At 40.2% G+C, this 25,563-nt stretch overlaps 1 protein-coding gene across 1 annotated transcript in view; it reads left to right on the forward strand.

Moving 5' to 3' along the window:
- The window catches only part of MGAM2 (maltase-glucoamylase 2 (putative)), a 108,299-nt gene that overhangs the window by 19,856 nt on the left and 62,880 nt on the right, over nt 1–25,563 (forward strand). Inside the window, exons 7-21 of the mRNA XM_030825795.1 lie at nt 255–354; nt 1,143–1,255; nt 2,275–2,400; nt 4,522–4,653; nt 4,741–4,839; nt 7,761–7,874; nt 8,839–8,923; nt 11,505–11,622; nt 18,204–18,375; nt 18,915–19,031; nt 22,139–22,293; nt 22,450–22,534; nt 23,493–23,549; nt 24,337–24,461; nt 25,327–25,415. Of these exons, the coding sequence (XP_030681655.1) occupies nt 255–354; nt 1,143–1,255; nt 2,275–2,400; nt 4,522–4,653; nt 4,741–4,839; nt 7,761–7,874; nt 8,839–8,923; nt 11,505–11,622; nt 18,204–18,375; nt 18,915–19,031; nt 22,139–22,293; nt 22,450–22,534; nt 23,493–23,549; nt 24,337–24,461; nt 25,327–25,415 (1,687 nt within the window). The remainder of the gene's footprint in view (nt 1–254; nt 355–1,142; nt 1,256–2,274; nt 2,401–4,521; nt 4,654–4,740; nt 4,840–7,760; nt 7,875–8,838; nt 8,924–11,504; nt 11,623–18,203; nt 18,376–18,914; nt 19,032–22,138; nt 22,294–22,449; nt 22,535–23,492; nt 23,550–24,336; nt 24,462–25,326; nt 25,416–25,563) is intronic.

Raw genomic sequence — 25,563 nt, forward strand, 5'->3', positions numbered from 1 at the left:
TTCAAGGTTTATTTATATTTCAGTGTGTATGATTATTTTATTATTGTTGAATGGAATTCTTTGTATAGATATACTGTATTTTGTTTATTCATTTTCCAGTTGATAATATCATTTCAATGCCTTTTTGATACAATGTTAAACTATATGAAGTGTTGACCAAGTATATGTTACAGATGGCTTTTGAATTTATTTTAGGGTGAATGAAAACTTTCTTAACACATAACACTATCACTTTTCTTCTATTTTGCTGATAGGGCATGATTAATCTGTATGGAGCTCATACCTTCTTCTTGTGCCTTGAAGACGCCAGTGGCTCCTCTTTTGGAGTTTTTCTGATGAACAGTAATGCCATGGGTAGGAAGCATCTTTTTATCTTCTGTAGGTAGGAATATGTTTTAGGATTCTGCTTTTATAAATACTACTTTTATGGTGAGATCACTGTTGAACAGAAAGCATTTTGAACCTACAATGCTTTTGTTGAAACTGGAACCTGAAAGTAGGTTAACCTGTCTACAAATCCAGGTCATACTTGACATTATTTTCATTGAAAACCACTTCAGGGGTCTTCTTTGATATAATGTTTCCCCTCATAGTCTGTAGAAAATAGGATCCACTGATAGACACATTCCAAAAATATCTGTAGATTTCACCGTGTAAATTGTGCTTTCTGTCTGTAGGCAACAAGGCTGTGTTTTGTAGGCTGTTTCTCATAGCCCACCCACCCTTTCCCCGCTCTCCAAATCTTCCTTCTCCAGCTTCTGGATTAATGGTACTCTAATAAGCATTTTTATTTATTTTTAAATATTTAATTGTAGTCAAACTCATCTAATAAAATTTTTAAAACTTTTTTTGGGTGAAGCTACTCGCAAAACCCAGGAGCTTGTAATTTTATGTGGCCAGGTTAAAATAAAATTTGTTCTTCTTTCTCTTAAAAAAAAAAAAAACTCAATTCTTTATTGGTGTCTTACACATTCAATACTTTGATAAACTCCAACAACAATCCTCTGATAAAAAGACAGTGTGATTTTCATCCATTTCAAAATGAGACTGAGACTCTTTTAGGTGGCTCAGCTATTTATACTGCAGAGAAGAGTTTACTTCCAACCATAAGATTCTAATAAATCTCCTTATAATTTTTTCAGAGGTTACCCTTCAGCCAGCTCCTGCGATCACTTATCGCATGATTGGAGGCATTCTTGACTTTTATGTATTCCTAGGAAACACTCCAGAACAAGTGGTTCAGGAATACTTGGAGGTATGTCTTTGCATTTAGATAGTCATTATTTACTGCTATTATCTCATATACTCATTATAAATTAATAAAATAAAAATAAAAGGTATTAGTAAAGTGTATGGATTATAAATGCTGGGATAGTGAGTCTTTCATGTATTGTTTATTTATTTTGATGACCTTTATTGGGTGCTTTCTGCATTCCAAAGAGACACTGTGCAAGGCTTGAGAAATGCAAAAAGAAGTCATACGCCATCCTGCTTTCAAGTAACTCGTAGTCCATTCATGTATTGCACAAATCAGCAAAGCTTATTAATTCAATGAGTTAAAATTCAGCAAAAAGGAACTACCTGAATAAACTTTGCTGGCTATTCATATTTGACTCAAATTATAGAAAAGGAAGAAACTTGAGGTCGGACACAGTGGCTCACGCCTGTAATTCCGGCACTTTGGGAGGCCAATGCGGGCAATCGCTTGAGGTCAGGAGGTTGAGACCAGCCTGGCCAACACGGCAGAGCCCTGTCTGTGCTAAAAATACAAAAATTAGCTGGGCATGGTGGCGTGTGCCTGTAATCTCACTCTTAATCCTATCAGTTCTTATTCTTTTACCTTTGTGCAAACCACTATCTGAAATTATATTAGGCATTTATTTATTTCCTCTAAGCTCTCTGAGGGCAGGAGCTATGTTTGCTCTGTGCCACTATATTCCAAGTGCCCATATTAGCCCTTGCCACACTGTGAACAAATACTCAGAAAAACACTTGTAGAATAGTGAATGTCACCGGTTTCCCCCAAGATGACACCATTACTGAAACATTTTCTGCAAATTTTATTAGTGTCTGATGTTGGGAATACATTTATGTACTTACTAAAGAAGGATGTCATTGTGGGATTTCACAAACTATTCTAGCAGATTACTCTTAGCTCTGGTGTTTTCAGCTCTGGGAACTTCACAGAAAATGAAATGGGGCTAATGTTTCCAGAGTTGGGCATGGGGCTACAGTGTTTATGCTAAAAGCGTACACACTTACTTATCTTTTCAGCTTGTTGGACGGCCATTCTTGCCTCCCTATTGGAGTCTTGGATTCCAGCTTAGCCGCAGGGATTATGGTGGCATCAATAAATTGAAAGAAGTTGTCAGCCGAAATCGTTTAGCTGAGATACCATATGTAAGTTGAAACTTCTTTTACCATGCATTTGACACCAATTCCCATTTTTATTTTTTGCATTACATTCAATTTATTTGTAGATAAATCAATAGATTGATAGACAGGCACACTTGCTGGCAGAAATTTGCATGTTAAGTTATGTATCTGCACATGAAAAGTATACTGTTAATGAAGTCTGATAGATATGGCTTTGAATTTTAGCTGTACCTCTTCATAGCTCTGTGCAATGTTGCGCTAGTTAATTAACATCTCTGAGCCTTAGTTTCCACCTTTATAGAATGAGAATGTAAGACTTACTTTGGTGGGCTGGTAGTAAGGAATGCCTTATACTGTGCATGTAAAGCATCTAGCACAGATGGTGAACGTCATCAAAGTTAGCTATTATGTTATTAGAGAAAGCAACACTGGAGGTGACATGAGTAACAAGAGCTGATGATTGTAATGACTTACAGTAAATGAGTTTCTCATGGTGACCTGGTATACTCCTCCCAGATCTGATAAACTCTAATTTTGAAGCTTCATGGTTGCATCAGTATTTATGATGTTCAATGTCCACCAGTAAGTCAAGATAATTATTAAGTGTGTAATATTTGATGATCTTCTCCATGAGATGCATAACATGTGGCTAATGAATTTATCAAAACAATTTATTTGGGGTAGCTCTTTGGGATTTTGAAACTTTGATGTAAGAATATAGTGTTGGCCCAGTGCGGTGGCTCACACCTGTAATCTCAGCACTTTGGGAGGCTGAGGCGGGCAGATCACTTGAGGTCAGGAGTTCGAGACTAGCCTGGTCAACATGGTGAAACCCCGTCTCTATTAAAAATACAAAAAAATTACCCAGGTGTGGTGGCACATGCCTGTAATCCCAGCTACAAAGCAGGCTGAGGCAGGAGAATCACTTGAACCTGGAGGCAGAGGTTGTAGTGAGCTGAGATCGCGCCACTGCACTCCAGCCTGGGTGACAGAGTGAGGCTCTATCTTGAGAAAAAAATAGAATGTAATGTTAACATCTGAAGGAAGACCGAACATGTGGAAATGGCTTTGGCCTGCTTTCAGGGTTCTTCAATCCCATCTCAGAGTAGTGATGAGGGCAGGCAGGGGGATCAATTTTTCCTGTAAAAAAAAAAACAGATGGTCAATGTATTTTGGTGTCAAAGGGGAATTGATTGTATTTAATTTTACTTCTCCCATATCTACTATCCGCAAACATCCAATTCCAGGAAGAATTTTCTTCCACAGGTAGAATCTTTCCCTACATGTGTTTGTGGAGGACACCTGGGTCCTACATGACTGCTCAGTATTAGAACGGTTGATGCCACTTTGAGCAACAGGCCATAAGCCACATTTTCCTTCAAGCCTGTAAGGTCGAGACTCCTACTGTATGATACTTGAGGAACACTTAGAAGAACACTTCCTTTGTCTTTGAGGAAGGTGGCAGATTGGGGAAAAAAAGAGCATCTGAAGCCAAAGAGCCTGTCCCCAAAGCCCTCATCAGCCCCCCTACCTCCCAGTGCATGTATTTTGGGAAATGTCACTGAACTCCCCTACATTTCAATTTGCTCACTAAGAATAACACCTGCTCCCCATAGGCTAGTATGCAAACACAAGGAAAAATGTGTGCATGACAGTTTAGTTGAGTAAGGCTTTATCTTTTTTGTCATTGATCTTTGTTAATCATTACTCTAGCACTTTCATAGGGCAAAAGATCATTTTCTCCTCATATGATATATTCTGGCTTGATGCTTGGGTTAAGTTAGTACATGGTTATAACACTAATAATGTAATTCATTCAAACAATCATTTAAAGAGCATCTGTTTTATGTCAAGCATCCAAGCTCTCAAGTTACAGAGATGAACAAGATGCAATTCCCGCTCTGAAGTCCCTCCCAATAACTTATGACATGCACCTGTCAGGACAAGGAGGTAAAACTGCAATCAAACAGCAAACATGTCTTTCAAAGATGGCTTATTTACTCCTAAGAAGTAGCCAAGCCTTGGAAGTTCCAGGATCATTAGGAAATATGGTTTCATTTTCAATGGTCAGGAACCAGAGCTGTAGTACTTTCCATCAGCACAGTGCTGTTTCCTAGGTTCTGATTGGCTAGAGCTCTCTTTCAGGATGTCCAGTACTCTGACATAGACTACATGGATGGAAAGAAAGATTTCACTGTTGATGAAGTCGCTTACTCTGGTCTCCCAGATTTTGTCAAGGAGTTACATGACAATGGACAGAAATATCTTATTATTATGGTATGTTCAAACACTTGTTATGTTATTTTTTCTTTCGCAGTGCAAAAAATTTATGAAAATAATATTTATATCATATTTCTTTATTAGAATCCCGGCATCTCCAAAAACTCTAACTATGAGCCCTATAATAATGGAAGCCTAAAGAGAGTGTGGATCTTGGGGAACAATGGCTTTGCTGTTGGGGAGGTAATTTCTTAAGAAAATCAAAGTAAATTATGATTGTTTTGGGGAGTTTGTACTTTTGGTATGAAGATGAATGAAAGGCAAGTTACAATTTGTTACTGTTTTCATGGCTTTAGAGGTTTCTTTTATTACTATTTTAAACCAGTAGATATAATAATGGAATGATTAAAAACCTGAAGAATTTAAAAAGCTAGACTTGATCCTCTAATACCATAGATAATTGAGAAGCAATATATAATTAGAAGAAAAATCAGTTACCTAAAGCCCTCCCACCTCCAAATTTCTCTTTCCCAAGACAATAAATTCATTTACAAAAATATAGCAAGATGCTCACAGATTAATGTGGAACTGATCTCAGCTAATACATTTTATTTTTTTAATTTTTATTTTTTTGAGACGGAGTTTCACTTTTGTCACCCTGGCTGAGTGTGATGGCATGATCTTGATTCACTGCAACCTCCGACTCCTGAGTTCAAGTGATTCTCCTACCTCAGCCTCCCGAGTAGCTGGGATTACAGGCACACGCCACCATGCCTGACTAATTTTTGTATTTTTAGTAGAGACGGGGTTTCTCCATGTTGGCCAGGTTGATCTCGAACTCCTGACCTCGGGTGATTCGCCTTCCTCAGCCTCCCAAAGTGCTGGGATTACAGGTGTGAGCCACCATGCCTGGCCTATATTTTAAATTTACACAAGACTTATGAGCACAGTTTTGATTCTAAGGTAGTGGACTCAGGCAGTGGAATAGGCTGAGCTGGGGCCTATATTCAGGATAACTAAATTTCTGAGAGTACTTTAAATCAAATCACATAGGCAATTTCAATTATATGTAGAGTCAGCCCTAGATGATTGGATTCTGTAAGATTTACTCAAATTGGTGCTTCATCTAGAGAGTTCACGTGACTGCAGATCTTGTTGCTCCTGAGTAGTTTATTTTGCGAAACAGTCTTTTCAGGGTTATGGATGATCCCCTTACCAAACTCTGCTCACTTAATTCCTTTCATTGACTCTTTCGATGCTTAATTCCATTTACTTTTTTTTTCATTGATTCTAACTTTTCATGAAGCAGTAGGAAAGTTTTCTTCCTTCTGCACACCAAATCTTTGCTATTAGTGTTTCGTTAGAAGCTAATTTCTAAAATATTAGATAAGCCCATATTTATATACTGCATTTAGAGTCCATAGTCAAATAAAAATTATTTTGCTTACCTAAAATTTTATCCACACTTACAAGTCATTTCAATAGTACTCATATTCGAGTGCTATATCATTAATAATTTGCATATAATTACAAAGAATGAATTACATGGTTGACTTCATTGACCAATAAATGGCATGAATCATTTAATCTAAGATGTTGGCAGAGAAAGCAGTAGTGGAGGTGCATAGTGGTGTGTGTTTTTTGTTTCTTTTTTTTTTTTTTGAGATGGAGTCTTGCTCTGTTGCCCAGGCTAGAGTGCAGTGGCACGATCTCAGCTCACTGCAACCTCTGCTTCCCAGGTTCAAGCAATTCTCCTGCCTTAGCCTCCCAGGTAGCTGGAATTACAGGTGCCTGCCACCATGCCTGGATGATTTTTGTATTTTTAGTAGAGACAGAATTTCGCCCTCTTTGCCAGACTGGTCTCGAACTCCTGACCTCGTGATCCACCTGCCTCAGCCTCCCAAAGTGTTGGGATTACAGGCATGAGCCACCGTGCCGGTCCAGTGGTTTGTTTTAAATGCACTTGGTTGAATAAAATTTGCTGGCCTGCTCTAGGTTGAATGTTGCTGTAGGTGACTATTTTGTGACACCATCTGTTTCCTGGGGTGCAAAGTTACATCTAATTGTTAGTTAATGCCCATCACCTAAAACAAAGAGCCAGGCCGGGCGCGGTGGCTCACGCTTGTAATCCCAGCACTTTGGGAGGCCGAGGCGGGCGGATCACGAGGTCAGGAGATCAAGACCACGGTGAAACCCCATCTCTACTAAAAATACAAAAAATTAGCCGGGCGTGGTGGCGGGCGCCTGTAGTCCCAGCTACTCGGAGAGGCTGAGGCAGGAGAATGGCGTGAACCCGGGAGGCGGAGCTTGCAGTGAGCCGAGATTGCGCCACTGCACTCCAGCGTGGGCGACAGAGCGAGACTCCGTCTCAAAAACAAACAAACAAACAAAAACAAAGAGCCAGGAGCTCAATCCATTTACTGCAGGTATTTCAAGTTCCCATCTTGAGTTTTGAGAATTATCCATATTTTAAAATATGTATTCATTATGTTCCCAGAGTGTAAAGTTGTTCCTAAATTACAATCTATACATTTATGGGGAAAATGAGCAAAAATTTTTCACAAAAACTGGTATCCTTTTAATTAAGAATTTTCAAAAATTTGGCTATGGTTATATCTTTGTTGTGGAAAATCTTTAAAGCTATTGTTTGATAGGCATAGACAGAAAAGGGAGGTAGAATTTAAAAAATGACCTGAGTAAGAAGTGCAAACTTCAACCATTTATAAAATATTGTTTATATGCCAAAAATATCAACATCTTATTTATAATCATAATTATTCAAAGTAGACTTTATGTGACCTTTAATTAACAACACTTGAAAAAAGTTCATTCTCTTGAAAAATAATACATAGACTTTCTAGTATTTTAAACAATTTGTCTCCCAACTGGCCTGACATAATGCAGTTGTACTTTTTAAATTTTCTTTTGCACAGAAAAGGACTTATGGTGGCTTTTCATCGATCTACTCTGTTGCTTTTCCTTTTATTGTTTCTTCCTCTTGTTCCTTGTATGCATTTTATTGTTTAGTTTCTGTTGGGGGAGTCACACATTTTATTTCTAAAATGACAGGCAAAATGAGGCTCCTAGTAGAAGAAATCACTCTCGGTAAAAATGAAAAACCTTCAACCAGGCTCATTGCCACTGCCTTCCTCTTTGTGTCCTAGGGGTATCCGGGACCAACAGTCTTTCCCGATTATACCAATCCAGTATGCACTGAGTGGTGGATAGATCAGGTCGCTAAATTTCATGATCGTCTGGAGTTTGATGGAGTGTGGATTGTAAGTTGTTATCGCTGACTCAAATTTCCTTTGGAAACAGATATGCCAAATTTTCAGATGAGTTTTGACCTTGATGTGTAATAAAAAATAGTTTGCTTTACATAGTAATATTCAAAATTATTTTACTTCTGAGTCTATATCCAGTGAATTAAGCTCCTAAGAGCCTTAGGTTCTTATCCTGCATCTTTCATCAACTGGTTATTTCATTTTGATAAAGTTTTTGCTTTCTCCATTAACTGGTTGTCAGCTTAAAAATACTGTTCATTAAAACAGTATTATAATTGCTACTATTTGTAGCATTGATTCATAAAAATTTAAATTAATCATTAGAGAATAATTTAATGAGGGTCTTGTATTTTTATGGAAGAACAATAGGAATTTCTTCAACAAATATTCTCTGAGTGCCAATGTGCAAGGCATTGGAGCAGTCATTTTCGGAAGCACTCTGATGAATAAGATGTGCAATGATAAAAAAAAATTGTTTGTTACCAAGATTAGACATCACTTATTTTTAATTCATGTAAGAAAATAGATTTGATCTTAATTATATTCTCTTATTGTTCCTCACTCAGAGGAATAAAGGATAGGGACAGTTACACAATAGAAATATTAGTTTATCTTAGGTTCTTAACAATAACAATAAAATCTTTACAATTTGTAAGGCAAGGATCAACCTTTGAAATGGTATTTCTAAATTAGCTGATTGAAATCAATTTATAAAAGGTAAAAATGTGCCCACTGTCATTTAGAAGTGGAACATAGCTTACAAATATATAACCTAATCCAATGACTCAATTTTATAAAAGATGAAACAGAGGGCAAGAAAAATTAAGGAGATTATTTACAATCAAAAAGCAGTTAATAAGGGACCCAGATATCCTGGCTCCTAGTTCAGTAAGCATTTCTCAACAGCTAAATGTAGCTCAATCGCATTTTACACTTTGTGTGTTTTGTGTCTTTGAAGGAAATGAATGAAGTGTCTAGCTTACTCCAAGCTTCTGATAACCAGTGTGAATCCAACAACTTGAACTTTCCTCCTTTTCTGCCTAGTAAGTTTTCACCTGTTTGCTGTGATGTAGGAATAAGCCATGTTTAAAACACCCTCAGTAATACTCAGTGTGGTCAGAAGCAATTTCACTTCCCAGTCCAAGGGGTCTTCTAAACATCCTGAACACTCCTCTACCAAAGTCTCTGCAGTAGTGTTGGGTCTCTGACTACCCTTTTGCTGTCATAACTCCAGGGCAAGCGTGTGACAAAGTCTGAGCCTGCCTACCTCCCCTGGCTGCCCTTCCAGTCTAGAGTTCAAAATGCTTTCATCTTATTCATTTCCCCCAAATCCCTCAGGTGTCAATTTTAAAATCTATGAGAATTTCAGGACACTTTAGGATACAGACTACCTTAAATTGAAGTAAACCCGTAATCTTCTTAACTGTTTTCTCTATTCTTGCCTTCCTTCTTTCCTCCTTACCCTCCCTTCTTTCCTTCTTCCCTTTTTCCTTTTTCTTTTTTCCCTCTCTTCCTTCCTCTCTCTTTGATCATTAACAATAGTTTAAAGCATCAGTGGTGCCTTCAAGGTCCTATTTATAGGTCCCATTTCTAGTCAAGTCAATTTTCCAGTTTCTGATTTTGAAAGAATATGTGTGGAGGTGGCGGGTGGTGGTGGCAGTATAGAATACGCTATGCTCTGGCAACAAATAAATCCCAATATCTTAGTGGATTAACACAATAATCGTTTGCTTTTTGCTCACATCATACTCATCTGTTTTTTGCTCACATCATATTCTGGTGAAGGATGGGTGACTTGAATCCAAGTGGTGACTCAGATCTATGTCTGGTTCTCCCATCTCCTCAGAGACCTTTGTTTCTGGCTTCCTGGGTGAGGGAGAGAGAGGGTGGAGAAGATTTTATGGGCAGGCCTAGAAGGGAGGTGTACCCAATTGGCCCACATTTCCTTGCCAGAATCTGGTCACCTAGCCTCAGCTTAACCTCAAGGGAAGGTATAATCTTCTTATATTTCCAGGAAGAGAACGCTGGCATGTTGGGCATCTGAACAGTCAGTGTATTCTGATTTGCCCACTTTACTTATACCCCTGAGACCAAGGTACAGCTGTTTCTTTAACTCCTTTTGGTCACTTAAGGAGTAAATAATTTTTTGGAGGAAGTCTTGATCTATTGCAAAATCTACTGTTTGCTTTTTCGACTTACTCTTTGTTCTTCTCTGCTCTGTCTGTATTCCCCCATTTTTTTTTCCACTCTGGATTAGTTTATCACGTTTTTTTTTTTCTTAATCTCTCAATCCTCTTTTTGGCCAAAACTAAATTTTGTTGCTGATTTTTTTTTTCCCTACAGAAAACCTCAATCCTATCACTTTCCGCTTGCTTCTGGTGGGCACTCCACTCCCTACCCCCAGCATTTTGTCTACTCACATATGACTGGCCACTTTTGCTCATAGCCAGGCAGCCCCTCCCCTTTCCAGGATTGCATAGTGCACATTAGTTAGCATGAGAAAGAGCACTGAAGTGGTCGTGAATCTCATGCCACACACCAAGCTGTGCAAGAAATAGAATTTTCTTCCCATCTTACATTTCAACTTAATTTCCAACTCCAAACCTTGATTCTGTTATACTGGGTGGGAAAACTCAACCTCAGTCTTTCCTGGTCCCACCACTTTCTGGAATTGTGCCTCACACTCAGGTCCTAGGTATGGGCAAGACTTTGTGAAGGAAGGTAGATACGGCCCCAGTGAAGAGTTCACAAGGAGAGGAAGTGGCAGAGAAGACTGGCCATTTTAGGCTTGAGGAAGGGAAAATGCAAACAATAATTCTCAGAGGCAGGATTTGAGTACTTACACATCAAACTATCAAACTACCCAAATGTCACACCTTATTTTTTATTTTATTTTATTTTATTATTTTATTTTGAGATGTAGTCTCGCTCTGTCGCCCAGTCTGGAGTGCAGTGGCATGATCTCGGCTCACTGCCACCTCCACCTCCCAGGCTCAAGTGATTCTCCTGCTTCAGCCTCCCAAGTAGCTGGAACTATAGGCACACACCATCATGCCTGGCTAATTTTTGTAATTTTAGTAGAGATGGGGTTTCACCATGTTGGTCAGGCTTGTCTCGAGCTCTTGACCTCAGGTGATCCACCTGCCTCGGCCTCCCAAAGTGCTGGTATTACAGGCGTGAGCCACTGTGCCCGGCCTCTATTTTTCTTTTAAGTGTGACTGTATTATAAAAAAGAAAACGTTCCCTTTCTCTGCCTTCATACCTATACATTGTACACTCAATTTCTCTTGATTAAATATATGTAGATAAACATTATATGCTTTATACGTAGGCTCAGATCCACTACGTTTGCTCTGAGCACATTTCTCAGTTGCCTCCCCTCACCAGGATTCTTTGTGAGCTCGAGGGAATGCAGATTAATTTTAATAATGCATCTCCTTGGAGGGCTCAATGTGAGCCCCAGGCAGGAAATAGCATTTAGGATAGAATTTAAAATCTGGAACGGATTTGGTCAGGTGGAGATTGGTGGGGAAGGTACAGTAATCAGGAAGGAAATAATCGGGCCGCTATTTTGTTAAAGATGGTTAATGAGGAAGTGCCTCACTAATGAGTATTTCCCTCCAGGAGTTCTGGATCACTTACTTTTTGCGAGAACTCTCTGCATGGACACGGAGTTTCATGAGGGCCTTCACTATGACATCCACAGCTTGTATGGCCACTCCATGGCAAGAAGCACAAACTTGTAAGGACTTGGTTTTCACCCTAATTCCAGATATGCTCAGGTGGGAGGTGGAGGTGGAGGGTTTTTCTTCTGTTCTATAAGTAATATATTGTTCAAATATTTTTTGCATTTATAGAAATAGAAAAACTCTGTTCTTACAGAGTATTTAAGAGTTCCTCTCATATGCACCCTTGGTTTCTGTACAGGATTATTTTTGATTGGCTTATGGCTAAGGCGCTTATTTCAAGGATACTAGCAGGCAATACTATGTAAGGCATTTAGAGTCCTCAGCTAGAAGTCAGCTCTTGCTTGGATCCTTTTACTGAATGCACTAGGATTGCTTGATTTTAGCAAATAAAAATAGAGGACACCAAATTAAATTTGTGTGGGACATTCTCATACTAAAAATTACTCATTTTTTATTTAGAATTTGAATTTACCTGTATTTCCTTTATTTATGTGGAAATGCTACACCATACCCTTCTATTTCCTTTCCAACGTCCTGCTTGTCTACCTCATAATTCTCCCTTCTGCCCCAAGACACACACACACACACACACACACACGCACGCACACAACTATCACCATCACCACCACCACCACCATCATTACCTAACAGCATCACCATCGTCATAACCACACCATTACCACCACTACCACCATTATTGCCATCACCACCGCCATCACTACCACTACTATCACCATTACCACCACCACAGTTATCACCATCATCCCACCACCACCACCACCACAATCACTACCACCATCACCACCCCCCACCATGACCACCGTTCACCATCACCATCATAACCACTACCACTACCACTACCATCACCACCACCACCATCCCTACCACCACCATCACCATCATCACTATCCCCATCACCACCATGACTATCACCACCACCATTACTGCTGTTGCCACCACCACCTTCCCTGCCACTCACCATCATCACTATCCCCATCTCCACCATGACTATCACCACCACCTTTACTGCTGTTGCCACCACCATCCGTTATGAAAGTCTACCAAGGAGACAAATGTGTTCTGCAAACCATTACATCCTTTATATCTTGTCATGTAGATTGTTTACTTGTGACTTTGTAAATCGAGAAAGAACTCCGCTTCTCACTGTGCAGTTTCTTCTGTGGAAGATGGTACAGTACAATCATTATACCTAAGAGAGCAAAAAAATTTGGGGCCAGGCTTAAGATTTTAATTTGAATTTGCAGCACAGATAGGGAAACTAAAGTGTTAGAAGGGCTGCTGTGGATCCTCCAGTGGCTTAGGAAAGAGCATCTTTGTCTTTCTCGGCTTCTCTTCTCCTGTTTTGGTGTTTCTAGAGCACTGTTATGCTCTAGAAGACAGGGAGACTTTGATGGGTTTATGGGGCCTGTCTCAGTCCTTTTCTTACTTGACTTCTCTTTCTCCGTGGTACTCAAGGCTATAACCATGCCTTTAAAATTAGCTCCTTCAGTCCTTAAGATACTGCTCTGCTGGCTGGGTGTGGTGACTTACATCTGTAATCCAAGCACTTTGGGAGGCCGAGGTGGGCAGATCACCTGAGGTCAGGAGTTTGAGACCAGCCTGGCCAACATAGTGAAACCTCATCTCTACTAAAAAGAGAAAAATTAGTTGGGTGTGGTGGCAGAAGCTTGTAATCCCAGCTATTTTGGAGGCTGAGGCAGGAGGATCGCTTGAACCTGGGAAGCGGAGGTTGTGGTGAGCCGAGATCACGCTATTGCATTCCAGCCTGGGCAACAAGAGTGAAACTCCGTCTCAAAAAAAAAAAAATAGGCCGGGCGTGGTGGCTCACTCCTGTAATCCCAGCACTTTGGGAGGCCGAGGCGGGTGGATCACGAGGTCAGGAAATCCAGACCATCCTGGCTAACACAGTGAAACCCTGTCTCTACTAAAAAAACAAAAAATTAGCTGGGCGTGGTGGCGGGCGCCTGTAGTCCCAGCTACTCGGGAGGCTGAGGCAGGAGAATGGCGTGAACCCCAGGGGGTGGAGCCTGCAGTGAGCCGAGATCACACCACTGCACTCCAGCCTGGGCGACAGCGAGACTCCGTCTCAAAAAATAAAAATAAAAATTAAATAAATAAATAAAAATAAATTAAAAAAATAAAAAAAGAAACTGCTCTGCCTGGTGCCTCTGCTCTCTTTCCAGCTGTTCCCTCTCATTTGTGTGCCTGGATCTTTTCCATCAGCTCTTTCACTGTTGATGATTCTTAGGAATCCATCCTCTGGTCTCTTCTCTTTACAGTCTATGCCAACACATAGGTAATTTATAAGTAATTTATTTCTTTTCATGGTTTTCACTGTAATTAATTCTAATGATTTTAAAATCTATAATTATATCTGGGATGTTTCCCTAATTTTTAGACACAAATATCCAAAGCTATCTTCTGACGTTCCCTCCTTGGATGTTTTGTAGTACCTCAAACACCATTCACCTTGCTCTGTTACCTGTTTTCACCTAATCTTCCCACCGTAGCTGATCATTTTTGAAACTGTTAAATTCTTTTTTTTTTTTTTTTTTTGAGACAGAGTTCCTCTTGTTGCCCAGGCTGGAGTGCAATGGCGCGATCTCAGCTCAACGAAACCTCCACCTCCCAGGTTCAAGTTCAAGCGATGTTCCTGCCTCAGGCTCCCGAGTAGCTGGGATTACAGGCATGCGCCATCACGCCCAGCTAATTTTGTATTTTTAGTAGAGACGGGGTTTCTCCATGTTGGTCAGGCTAGTCTCAAACTCCCGACCTCTGGTGAACCGCCCGCCTTGGCCTCCCAAAGTGCTGGGATTACAGGCATGAGCCACCACGCCTGGCTGAAACTCTTAAATTCTGTATCTTGGTTGGTAGCAACAGCATCCCTATATGCCAGACTCCCAAGTGAGAAGCATGAAGCCATCCTTTATGCCTTTTGTGCACTCACATGCAATCAGTCCTTGATCCTTTTGATGTTACTTTTGAAACATTTCTGTAACCACCTCCATTTTCCCCCATTAATACTTCTTAATTAAGTTATCATCATCCCTCACACAAATCATCACACTAGACCCAGAACTAATCTCCCTGACTTTACCCTTATCTCCCAGTAACCCACCCTCTACCCTTTCTACCTGAAGCATAGTCCAAGGAACAGCTGCATAAGCATCACCAGAAAACATTAGCAACTTGGACCTCAACCCTGAACTTAGTAATCAAAACTTGCATTTTATCAAGATCCCTGGGTGTATTGAATGTATGTTAAAATTTAGAAAGCACTACTGTACATTCCTGACCAAGTGAACTTTCTAAAGCACAGTTTGCTGATTTCTCTCCCCAGTGTAAAATTATTTGTGCCTTGCTATTTTTTATACAGTAAAATTCTTAGCATAACCTATAAGGTACTTTATAATCTAACCCTTTCTTACAATTTTTCTCTCACCTTTGCAGCTTCTTCTTGTTCCCAAATCCAAGTGCTATTCGTTCTTCCATGCCTTTCATGTGCTATTTCCCCTGCACGAGATGGCCTTCCTTACCCTGTCCATTTTGCAAAATATACTTATCTATAAAACCTCACCTCAGATCTCAATTCTGGAAACTTTCCTGACAGTTCTAGGAAAAGATTATTTCCCATTTTCTGTGCCACATTTGTTTATATTCCAATATGCTTAGTATGCAAAAAACATGGTATCAATTTTTAGATGCTAATTTTCTCTCTGCTGGACTGTAAACTTTTTCAGGACAAAGTCACCCCATATCCTTAGCCTTATCAATAGTGTGTGTACTGAAGACACTTTGTTGGATAAATGCCTGGCCTGAGAGAGCGAGGAAGGGCAGGACCCAGCACCTAGGGGACCTGATGACTTTGAGGCAGAGACTGGGTCGGTGTTATTTTCCAGCACAATTTTGTCCTCATGACTTTGCATTATGTTAGATTATCCAGATGAGAGTTCTTGTCCAGAAAATGTAAAAGTTTGTATTTTGGTTAAAAAAAAAAAAAAGCTCTAGGAAGAACAACATATATTTCTGATTCATTATCTTCTCTTTCTTTGTCTTTTCTCTCTTATTCTATTTTTCCTGAGAAATAAACTAGATAAATAAGACTCAATTTCCTCATCTCTGAAATGAGACTTGGATTGGTATTCCCATAATCTCCTGTTCTGATATATTTTATTCTTAGATGCTTCTATCTAAGAATGAGAAGTGGGAAACAGAGTGAGTAGTCAGGGTAAGAAAGAGTAAGAAACGGTTGGAGGAGGGGAAGAAAGTTTCAAATTGCTTTTTTGTCCGTGACTCCATGTGGTAAAACTGCTATAAAATCAAGAAGGGGTTGGTTAATATATTCTAATAGTTGTGGTTAATAGTTAAAAGGTAATTGTGATTGAGCAAATAGTAGGTGTCTTTCTAATTTCTCTGGCCAGGCATAATGGCCTATGCTCCCAGAGGACAGTGGAGATAAGTGGAACTTGGTCTTTGGGCATGAGGCAGGAGTGGATCAAAAAATGTAAATGTTCATTCAATGGGATCTGGACATCAGAAGAACTAAAGTCTGATAAATATTTGGCTCAACCTTAAATGGAAGTATAGTCTGGGGACAGTGGGCCAACCAGGAATCAAATTACTCCTACCTCTAGGCTGAAAGCCGAAGGAGACTAGATTCTTTCAGTGATCACAACCAGATTATAAATTGGCCAGACCTGGGGGATAGAAAAGAGAAAACTAAAAGATAGAAAACACAAAGCCTCTGAGTAAGACTGTTCCTTTAAGATGTTAAAAAAAAAAAAAAAAGCAACCCAGCAGTTATCTAATCTGTTTTACCATAGTAACAGCCTGCCTCTAAATAAACTGTAACCACAGATATCTTCAACCCTGTTTTGGTTTCACTCTGTGTAAGCTGAACGTGTTTCTTTCATGATCGATGACTGCAGAGTATAATAAACCTGCAGCCAGTGGTAATAAAAGCGAAGTGTCGGCCAGTCTACATTAAAGTAGAAGTGGGCATAGGAGTTGAGTGAGTCCTGTCCTTCAACCTACCCCTATTTTTGACAGTAAATTGTCAGAATGAAGCACTTTACTTTCTTAAAGCAGTTTTCCATCTCAAAATTTTCTCCCTTTTGCCATTATAAGCCATTCAGTATTTATAGACTCTCCAAACATCCCTAGGAAAATGAAGTGAGGAGGTCTTGGTGACTGCAATAGTGTCTTGAGGAATTGCCTGGTGCCTGGTAATAAAGATTTGCAGAGAGAGGTTTTAGGAAAAGATACACTTGTCTCAGACCATGCGTTAGAAAGCAGGAAAGAAGAGCTTGCCTGTGAAGAGCTAGCAGCAATTGTGGCTCAGGTCTTACTGTCCTCTAATTGTATTATTGTTCAATTTTACAACTCTGATGGAAGATGTGGGCTTTTTACCACAGGGGGAAAAAAACAAAAGAGGAGAGTCATTTCAATAAAATGCCTATTCAAAAGGTTTCCAGAATAAAAGCTAGGCAAACAGCCTACATCCAACCCTAGGTCACCCCACCGTATGTTCATCCGTGCCCCTGAAGTAATTACCATTCTGAATACTGTGCTTTTAATTTCTTTGCTTTCATTTCATTTCTTTTTTTTTTCTTTTTTTTTTTTTCCTGAGATGGAGCCTTGCTCTGTCGCCCAGGCTGGAGTGCAGTGGCACCATCTTGGCTCACTGCAACCTATGCCTCTTGGGTTCAAGCGATTCTGCTGCCTCAGCCTTCTGTGAATGAGTAGCTGGGGCTACAGGTCCACACCACCATGTCTGGCTAACTTCTGTATTTTTAGTAGAGACGGGGTTTCACCATGTTGGCCAGGTTGGTCTCAATCTCCTGACCTCGTGATCCACCCGCCTCAGCCTCCCAAAGTGCTGGGATTACAGGTGTGAGCCACCGTGCCCAGCCTGCTTTCATTTCTATATTGTCTTACATAATATGTAATATTTTATATATAATACAATGAAAATAATATTTTTCTATGTTGTTTTTAACTTTATAGAAAGTATCAGATGCGATCTTTTGAGACTTACTCATTTCAATGACTCTTATTTTGCATAGATTAAAATTTGCTAACATTGAGAATTGCTAAGAATAAGTCTGAAGTTTCAGAGGAAGGTAGGAATAAGTTCTGAAGTTTCAGAGGTGTACCAGCTGGTGCATGAACTCTCCTCTTAGTCCAGGAGAGGGTGCAGAGCTCCCATCGGAGCAGGTGCTATGCTGAACAGGATTATGCATGGCAGAAATTCATGGAACCGAAGGACACTAGAAAGAAGATGGGACAAAGAACCCAGATCATGGTTCCGATATACTGTTGGCCAAAAGGACCAGACCACAACCAGATCCAACCAGATAGAGAAAACAAAATTGGGGGATGGAAGCCTAGAGAAATTGCTGTGGGGGCTAGAATATAGAGATCTGTGCTGTCTTATATGAGATCTGAAACCTTACCCAAAAATGGGAAAGAAGCTCTTAAATAGTGCTAAGTTTATGACACCCTCCTGTTGTTTTCTCAGTTTGGTTAGAAAGTCCATTGCTGCTGTTACTGTAAGGTGAGTCCCAGACATTCACAGCCCACCTCACACTCCACTGGCTGTATTCCTTTCCAGAGCGCTGGAGACCATCTTCATGAATAATAGGAGCTTCATCCTATCCCGTTCTACTTTTGCTGGATCTGGCAAATTTGCTGCTCATTGGCTGGGGGACAATGCGGCCACCTGGGATGACCTCCGATGGTCTATCCCCACTATCCTTGAGTTCAACCTGTTTGGCATCCCCATGGTGAGTCTTATTTCCAATCAGGGAACTTTAAACCTTTGTCTGTTGACATTCTTTTAATTAGCAGTCTTAGAGATTATCTGAAAAACCAAGGAGCATGTTCCAAGGTGATATGTATTGGAAAAATCAATTTTTATGTGTTACGTGAGCTGCCTTCTGAAGATAGAATGGTAGTACTTTATCATTGAATTGTCATCCGTGGAATCTCTGAAGATAGGAAGGAGACAGCATGAATAAAATGTATTAGTATCACAGGAAAATTCCATCAAGAGAGCATTAGTAAATAAGAAAGTATGAAATTGGGAACTGAATATTAAGGAATAGCCTCAACACAAAGACCACTGTTTGCACTATCAGTGAGTCCGTGATGGATTCTATCTTGTTTCTCTCCTTTGGCTGGAAATGTGCCCTGTGAATCTGGGATCTCCTTAAACATGGGATGATATGACTAAGAAGTTCTCTTTTCCCTTATCATATAAATACTCACTGCATGCTTTCGCCTCTCGTTGACCACAGTGCTTGTATGTGTGCTAATTCTCCAGGTAGGTGCCAACATCTGTGGTTATACCAACAATGTCACAGAGGAGCTCTGCAGAAGGTGGATGCAGCTTGGAGCATTTTATCCACTACCAAGGAATCACAATGGGCCTGGGTTCAGGGTAAGGTCACCAAGAGAAGTGATGGAAACTTTTTGGATTAGCTAACCTACTGGCTTTTAAAGAGGATTTGAGGAAAATAGTACTACAGGTTGGCACTAACTGCAGAAGAAGGATAAAAAAGTCTTGTATCACAGCCTTAAAAATCAGGGTATCAATCAAGGTGAGGGTGCATTGGAAGGGGTATGTATATACTGAAAGATTTTATTCTTGGAAGCTCACCAACAAAGTGAGAAGATTTGTTAAAGTTTCTATGGTGCTGCCATCACTTCTGTTCTATCTTATATAAGATAGGACAATTGGAATTTGTTGGTATTTTATTTCAGTTAATACAAGAGAAATCCCTCATAGGTATGGAGGAGCAAGGAGAAAGAATTTAAAGAGGCTTAGGCCAGTGATCTCAAAATTTCTTTCATCTTGTTACAACATTCTACTTTTCTATGAGTAGTTTGGAGGACTTGCCAACTATCTCTCATGACTCATTCCACCTTTAGGCTCTTCCACCCAAAATAGTATTTTTGATGGGCAAGTACATACAAGTGGGTTTGAAGTCCCTCCTAAGGAGATGTTTATGATGATGGCAGAAGCAAGTAGGGTGAGATGTTCTTTCTTTTAATAAAGTAATCTTAAGTTGAAATATTTCCAATTGAGTGGTTTAACTCTTAATAGGTTCATTAGAATAACTTCCTAATGATCATTTAACTCCAGCTCTTGACTTTGTCTTTAACCCAGGAAAGATTAACAGTCAAATCTTCAAAGCATTTTATCCCTGGGCTTTTCTGGCCACTTGTGATCTAGAGAGAGATGAACTACTTCTAAATGTCTAGGCAGGTGGCTGGGAGCAGGTGGGTAGGTGCTCTTCATGAAGCTGTGTCCTAGAAGACTTAATGTAGGTAAGAACACTCAGATAACCCAGGAAGCTAGGTTTAAGGACATGTTTTCTTTTGACTAAACTAGCTCTATTCAATAAAATTATAAGGAGAGCCGCATATGTCAGTTTAAATTTAAAAAGTACAAAGAGGCCGAGTGCTGTGGCTCACACCTGTAATCCCAGCACTTTGGGAGGCCGAGGTGGGAGGATCACCTGAGGTCGGGAGTTTGAGACCAGCCTGACCAACACGGAGAAACACTGTCTCTACTAAAAATACAAAATTAGCCAGGTGTGGTGGCCCATGCCTATAATCCCAGATACTTGGGAGGCTGAGGCAGGAGAATCTCTTTAACCCCGGAGGCAGAGGTTGCGGCGTGCCAGGATAGTGCCATTGCACTCCAGCCTGGGCAACAAGAGCAAAATTCCATCTCAAAACAAAACAAAACAAAAACAAAGTACAAAGAAACAGGAACATTATTTTAAAAATACTTTATACAGGTCAATGTGTATACATATATATGTGTGTATATATTACATAGCATTATCATTTCAACCTGTGTTTAACACAAAATATTATTAATGAGCTATTTTATATCCTTTTCATTCTACTAGGTCTTCAAAATTTGGTATGCATTTTACACTTGTAGCATATCTCAGTTTATATGCTAAGATTTTCTGTATGCAGTTGAAGTAAAATGCAATTCTACCGAAGCAATAAAGTTGGTTTAATGGAAAAAAAAATTTACATTGATTCAGTTTTAAGATTTATATTTAAAGTAACTATCATCAAATAAAATGGAAAGTTTACTTCCTCAGTCTCAATAAACACTGTTCAAGTGTTCAATAACTTCATGTGGTTCGTGGCCACCATAGTGGGCAGCACAGCTCTGGACTTTTGTCAGTTGACAACCGGGGTGATGGAGGCTGTGGAGTGTTATTCTCTTTAATGTTTGGCCTCAGAGTTTTCATGAGCCCTACACTGGGGGCATAGAGTGGTCTCATGGAATCATTCTATTTAGAGGGGGAGAAATGGGCCTCTTAGGGAGCAAAAGAAAAAAAAGTACAGGTAACTTTATCCAAAACTCAGTCTCAGTAACGCAGTATAGGATGACATGTCAAAAGATGACGTGTATGTCTTTCATATATTCCAAATTACGTGAAAAATGAACAAAATGAATGCCGACCAGTAATGGAAAATTTCCATCTCTGGGTCCAAGGAAAATTAGATTTTTCTTCTGAAGGGTTATTTTTTTACTTTTGGATAAAATCTGCTAAAAACCATCTTCATAATTTATTTGCACAATATATGTCAAAGAATAAATAGAGGTCACTAATCTTTGGGATAGGGAAAATAAAACAAATGTTGATGATGGAAACATTACAGATAAAACTGGACATAAAATGTTAAAATTAAAATTCATACAAGCACATGGAAAGGAAATGGTGGATTACAGACCGTGGTGGCAGGCAATGTGGCTTATAAGGCAGTGGATTTTTTTTTAGTAGTTGTACAACTTATATTATTTTCCAAATAAAATATTATGAGAAACCTCAATATACAAAATAAATTGGAGCAACCCTGGAGGGAGCAGGTCCCACTTTATCTCCATGGCAACCCCTGTGGGGCTTCCATTTCACTCTGGGGCTGCTACAAACTGCCCTCAGAAGACAGACACCAATTTTTTTTAATTTTTATTTATTTTTTATTTTTTGAGACAGAGTCTCATTCTGTCGCCAGTTTGGAGTGCAATGGCACAATCTCAGCTTACTGCAACCTCCAACTCCCTGGTTCAAGCGATTCTCCTGCCTCAGCCTCCTGAGTAGCTGGGATTACAGGCACGCGCCACCACACCCAGCTAATTTTTGTATTTTTAGTAGAGACAGGGTTTCACCATGTTGGCCAGGATGGTCTCCATCTCCTGACCTTGTGATCTACCTGCCTCAGCCTCCCAAAGTGCTGGGATTACAGGCATGAGCCATTGTGCCTGGCTGATAGACACCAAATTTAAACTGCAACTTGCTTGCAATTCTACGTTGGCAAAGTCATATAATCCTTGATATTGTTTTCTCATGTATAAAATGAAGGTGTAGGGTCAGTATCTTTTCAGTTCTAGAAATGCTTTGATGTTCTCCAAGTTGGAGGAACTGGCTACTTTCATCTGGGAAACTTCTTACTGTAAGAGAACTTCTGAACTATGATGGAAAGAAATATTCAGCCGTTCCTTCCATTTTCTCCTAGGACCAGGATCCTGCTGCCTTTGGTGCCAATTCCCTGCTGCTGAATTCCTCCAGACATTATCTGAACATCCGCTACACCTTGCTGCCCTATCTCTATACCCTTTTCTACCATGCTCACACCCAGGGAGAGACGGTAGCAAGGCCCCTTGTACACGAGTGAGTTTCCTGATTCTCAAAGCCTCCCTTTCTGATTGTAGTTTCACTTGACTTTGTTTGTGGTAGCAAGGTTAGTTAGGATCTTGTTGTTACATAATGTGCTGTTGTCCTGTATTGGAGACTTCACCTGCCTTCACTGTGCTACCTTTTTACTAGGTTCTACCAGGACTCAGCCACGTGGGATGTGCATGAGCAGTTCTTATGGGGACCTGGACTCCTCATCACGCCTGTTTTATATGAAGTATGTTTATCCTCTAAACAATGAAAGGTGGTATTGCACTTGTCCTCATGGTTCTATAGCTGGATAAGTTGGTTCCTGAGTATATATGATTGCATTTATATCAAAATATGAATAGAAATGAGAGAGACCATGAAAGTTTAGAAATTTTTTAAAAAGTAGTAAATCTTGGTCCCACTGCCCCACCAAACAAAACAGTTTTTATGTTGTAAAATTGCCTTAAAATTAAAGCCTAAGTCCTTAGGCATATGGCTGCAGCATTGACAATGGCTTTAAATACTTTGGGGTGTATGTGCTGAACATCTGTCTATAGTTTCCTTTGTCCAGAGTGGGTGTGCTCTTGGATTGGGTTAGGCTGGGCTGCAAAGAGAGAATACCTGTGGAGATGAGAAGGGAGGGAGAGAGGAGTGCTGGGCAAAGGGAAGGCGATGTTCTGAAGTCCAACTGTGAAGGACCATGTGTATCCTATTAAGTGTGATTGGAAGCAGGGGTGAGTGGCAAAGTGTGGGGCAAGGATCAGGAAAGATTATGCTGATCTGGTTGTAAACATGAAATATTGCCAATGTACCTATGTCAAAGGCCCTTTTAGCTGGTGTTTTAGCCACACCATCTGATGATAGTTCCCGCTAAACAACCAGTGGCCCTGCTGGGAGGCTTTCCTGGGGCCTGGCTGGCTTACTGTCCTCCCAACTGTCAAATTATGTGACTAACTCAGTGAATGGACTTTCTCTGCTTCTCTTAGAAAGTACAGCAGCTTTGAGCAAAACAAATCATTTTTAGCTACATTCTGCTTTGGGTAAATTGCTCAAACTTTATGTGTCTGTGTTTTCCTTTGTAGAATGGGATGATCTCAACCATCTCTCAGGATTGTTCAGATAAGCACATGCAATGATGCCTGGAGGTGTTTTGTAAACTGTAGAGAGGGGAATGCTAATACTACTCATTGTTGTTGTTTACCTAGGGTGTGGATGAAGTGAAAGCATACATACCTGATGCCACCTGGTATGACTATGAGACAGTAAGTAAGGCAGCCCTGGTTGGCTCAGAGACCTGCCTCTAGCAGAGGGCAATTCTAAAGCAGCAGTCTTGGGAGCTTGCCATAGAAAAATAGTACAAGATTTATAGTTAGTTGATTGTGGTCCTTTTTCTGTGAGAAATGCATCTTAGTTGGTTCAGGATAGTGCAAAAAAACACCTTACACTGGGTAATTTATAAACAACACAAATTTATTGCTCACAGTTCTGGAGGCTGGCAAGTCCAAGATCGAGGTGCTGGCAGATTCCGTGTCTGGTGAAGGCCCTCTCTGCTTCATTGATGGCACCTCCTTGCTCCTCCCTCATGACTTAATCACCTCACAAAAGTCCCCACCCCTTAATACTATCACTCTGGGTATTAAGTTTCAACATATAAATTTTGAGGGTACACAGGCATTCAGACCATAGCAGAAGGCCTTTCCAAATGTACAATGAAATAATTTGAATAACTGGAGTAGATTTATGGAAATTCATTATATCAACCTGGCTATTGTGTAGCTATCAGGACTAGGCTTTGCCATTTGGCTGTGATAGCCTAGAAACTGAAGCCCAGGTGTGGGCTACACCTTGATGTAATGTAAATAAATAAAGGGGGTTGGAGTGTCAGCTTTGACCTCTACTACCCATATGCTTTCAGCAAGTCACTTTACTTTGGGGGTCTGTGCTTTTCTCTTCTTTAAAATATGTCAACTGAATGAGATGATACCTAAGGCCTTTCCTAGCTGAAACAGCTTATTACCTGATCTATCTTTTGTTGTTGTTGCTGATTAGGGAGTGGCCATCCCATGGAGGAAACAGTTGGTGAATATGCTTCTCCCAGGTGATAAGATAGGACTTCATCTGCGAGGGGGCTACATATTTCCCACTCAGAAGCCAAACACAACCACAGAAGCCAGGTAAGCTCCTTACTCTTCTAAGGTATGACTATTCTGGTGCTCTAATGCAGCAGGGCATTATGAGAAAGACAAATAGGGATTTTTGTGGATGAGCCAAGGGGTAAGTCACCCATCAGTAATCATCCCCTACTCCTTTCAAAGTTGATCCAAAATTGGCATCTTAGTCCCTATTTAGTAGACAGTAGTCTGCTAAGGACATCTGCAGAGTCCTTCACTTTGAGATTGAATCAGATTATAGGACTAGTCAAAGTAATCACTGAGGAGGATTTCCCTATGGCCAGAAATTGTCCTTAGGTATATTCCCTACTGTGTGAAAGAATTTGAGTTAAATAGGAGATAAAGGTTATCACGTGGAAGTCAACATCGTTTGAGGGTCAAGAGCTCAGATTCTACAGAACCTGGGTTCAAGCCTTGGTTTGGGCTACATACTGGATGTGTTTACCTTGGGTAACTTACTTCTCTGTGCTTCTGCTTATTATTAGTAAACTGGAGATGATGATAGTTTCACTTTGTAGAGTTATTAAGAGGGTTAAATCAATTAATATAAATGATAATGTGTGCGGGACACTTAGAAGAGTGCCTGGCACATGGTAAGCACCTAATAAGGCTAATTGTTGGTATTATGATTGCAACCCAAAGAGTTTTCAGTAGGAACTGCCTCTGTCCACCCTTCCCTTTATGTCCACTCACTATCAACCCCTGCTGCCTGCCCACACCCAGCTCCCATGTGTCCACCCAATATCAACATCTATGCAGTTTCTGGTATAGACTCTTGGATTATCTGTCCCTGGGGGCTGAAGGCGGCTGGTTTCACACAGTTCCATCTCGTCTACATTCTCTGAAACTGGGAAGTACTCTTTTACAGCCGGAGGAATTCCCTGGGACTCATCATCGCTTTGGACTATAAGAGAGAAGCAAAGGGGGAGCTGTACTGGGATGACGGTGTATCTAAAGGTAGACTTTCTCAAGGCACCATCCCTGTGGATCACTGTGGTTCTCCCTAAAAATTAGTCATCATAGGCTGCCCAGTATGATACTAACCCTATTAGCACTGTCGTTTACATCTGTAGCTTAGAGTCAATGGGTTAAAATCCATTCTGAA

Source organism: Nomascus leucogenys, chromosome 13 (genome assembly GCF_006542625.1).
Source record: "Nomascus leucogenys isolate Asia chromosome 13, Asia_NLE_v1, whole genome shotgun sequence".
NCBI lineage: Eukaryota > Metazoa > Chordata > Mammalia > Primates > Hylobatidae > Nomascus > Nomascus leucogenys.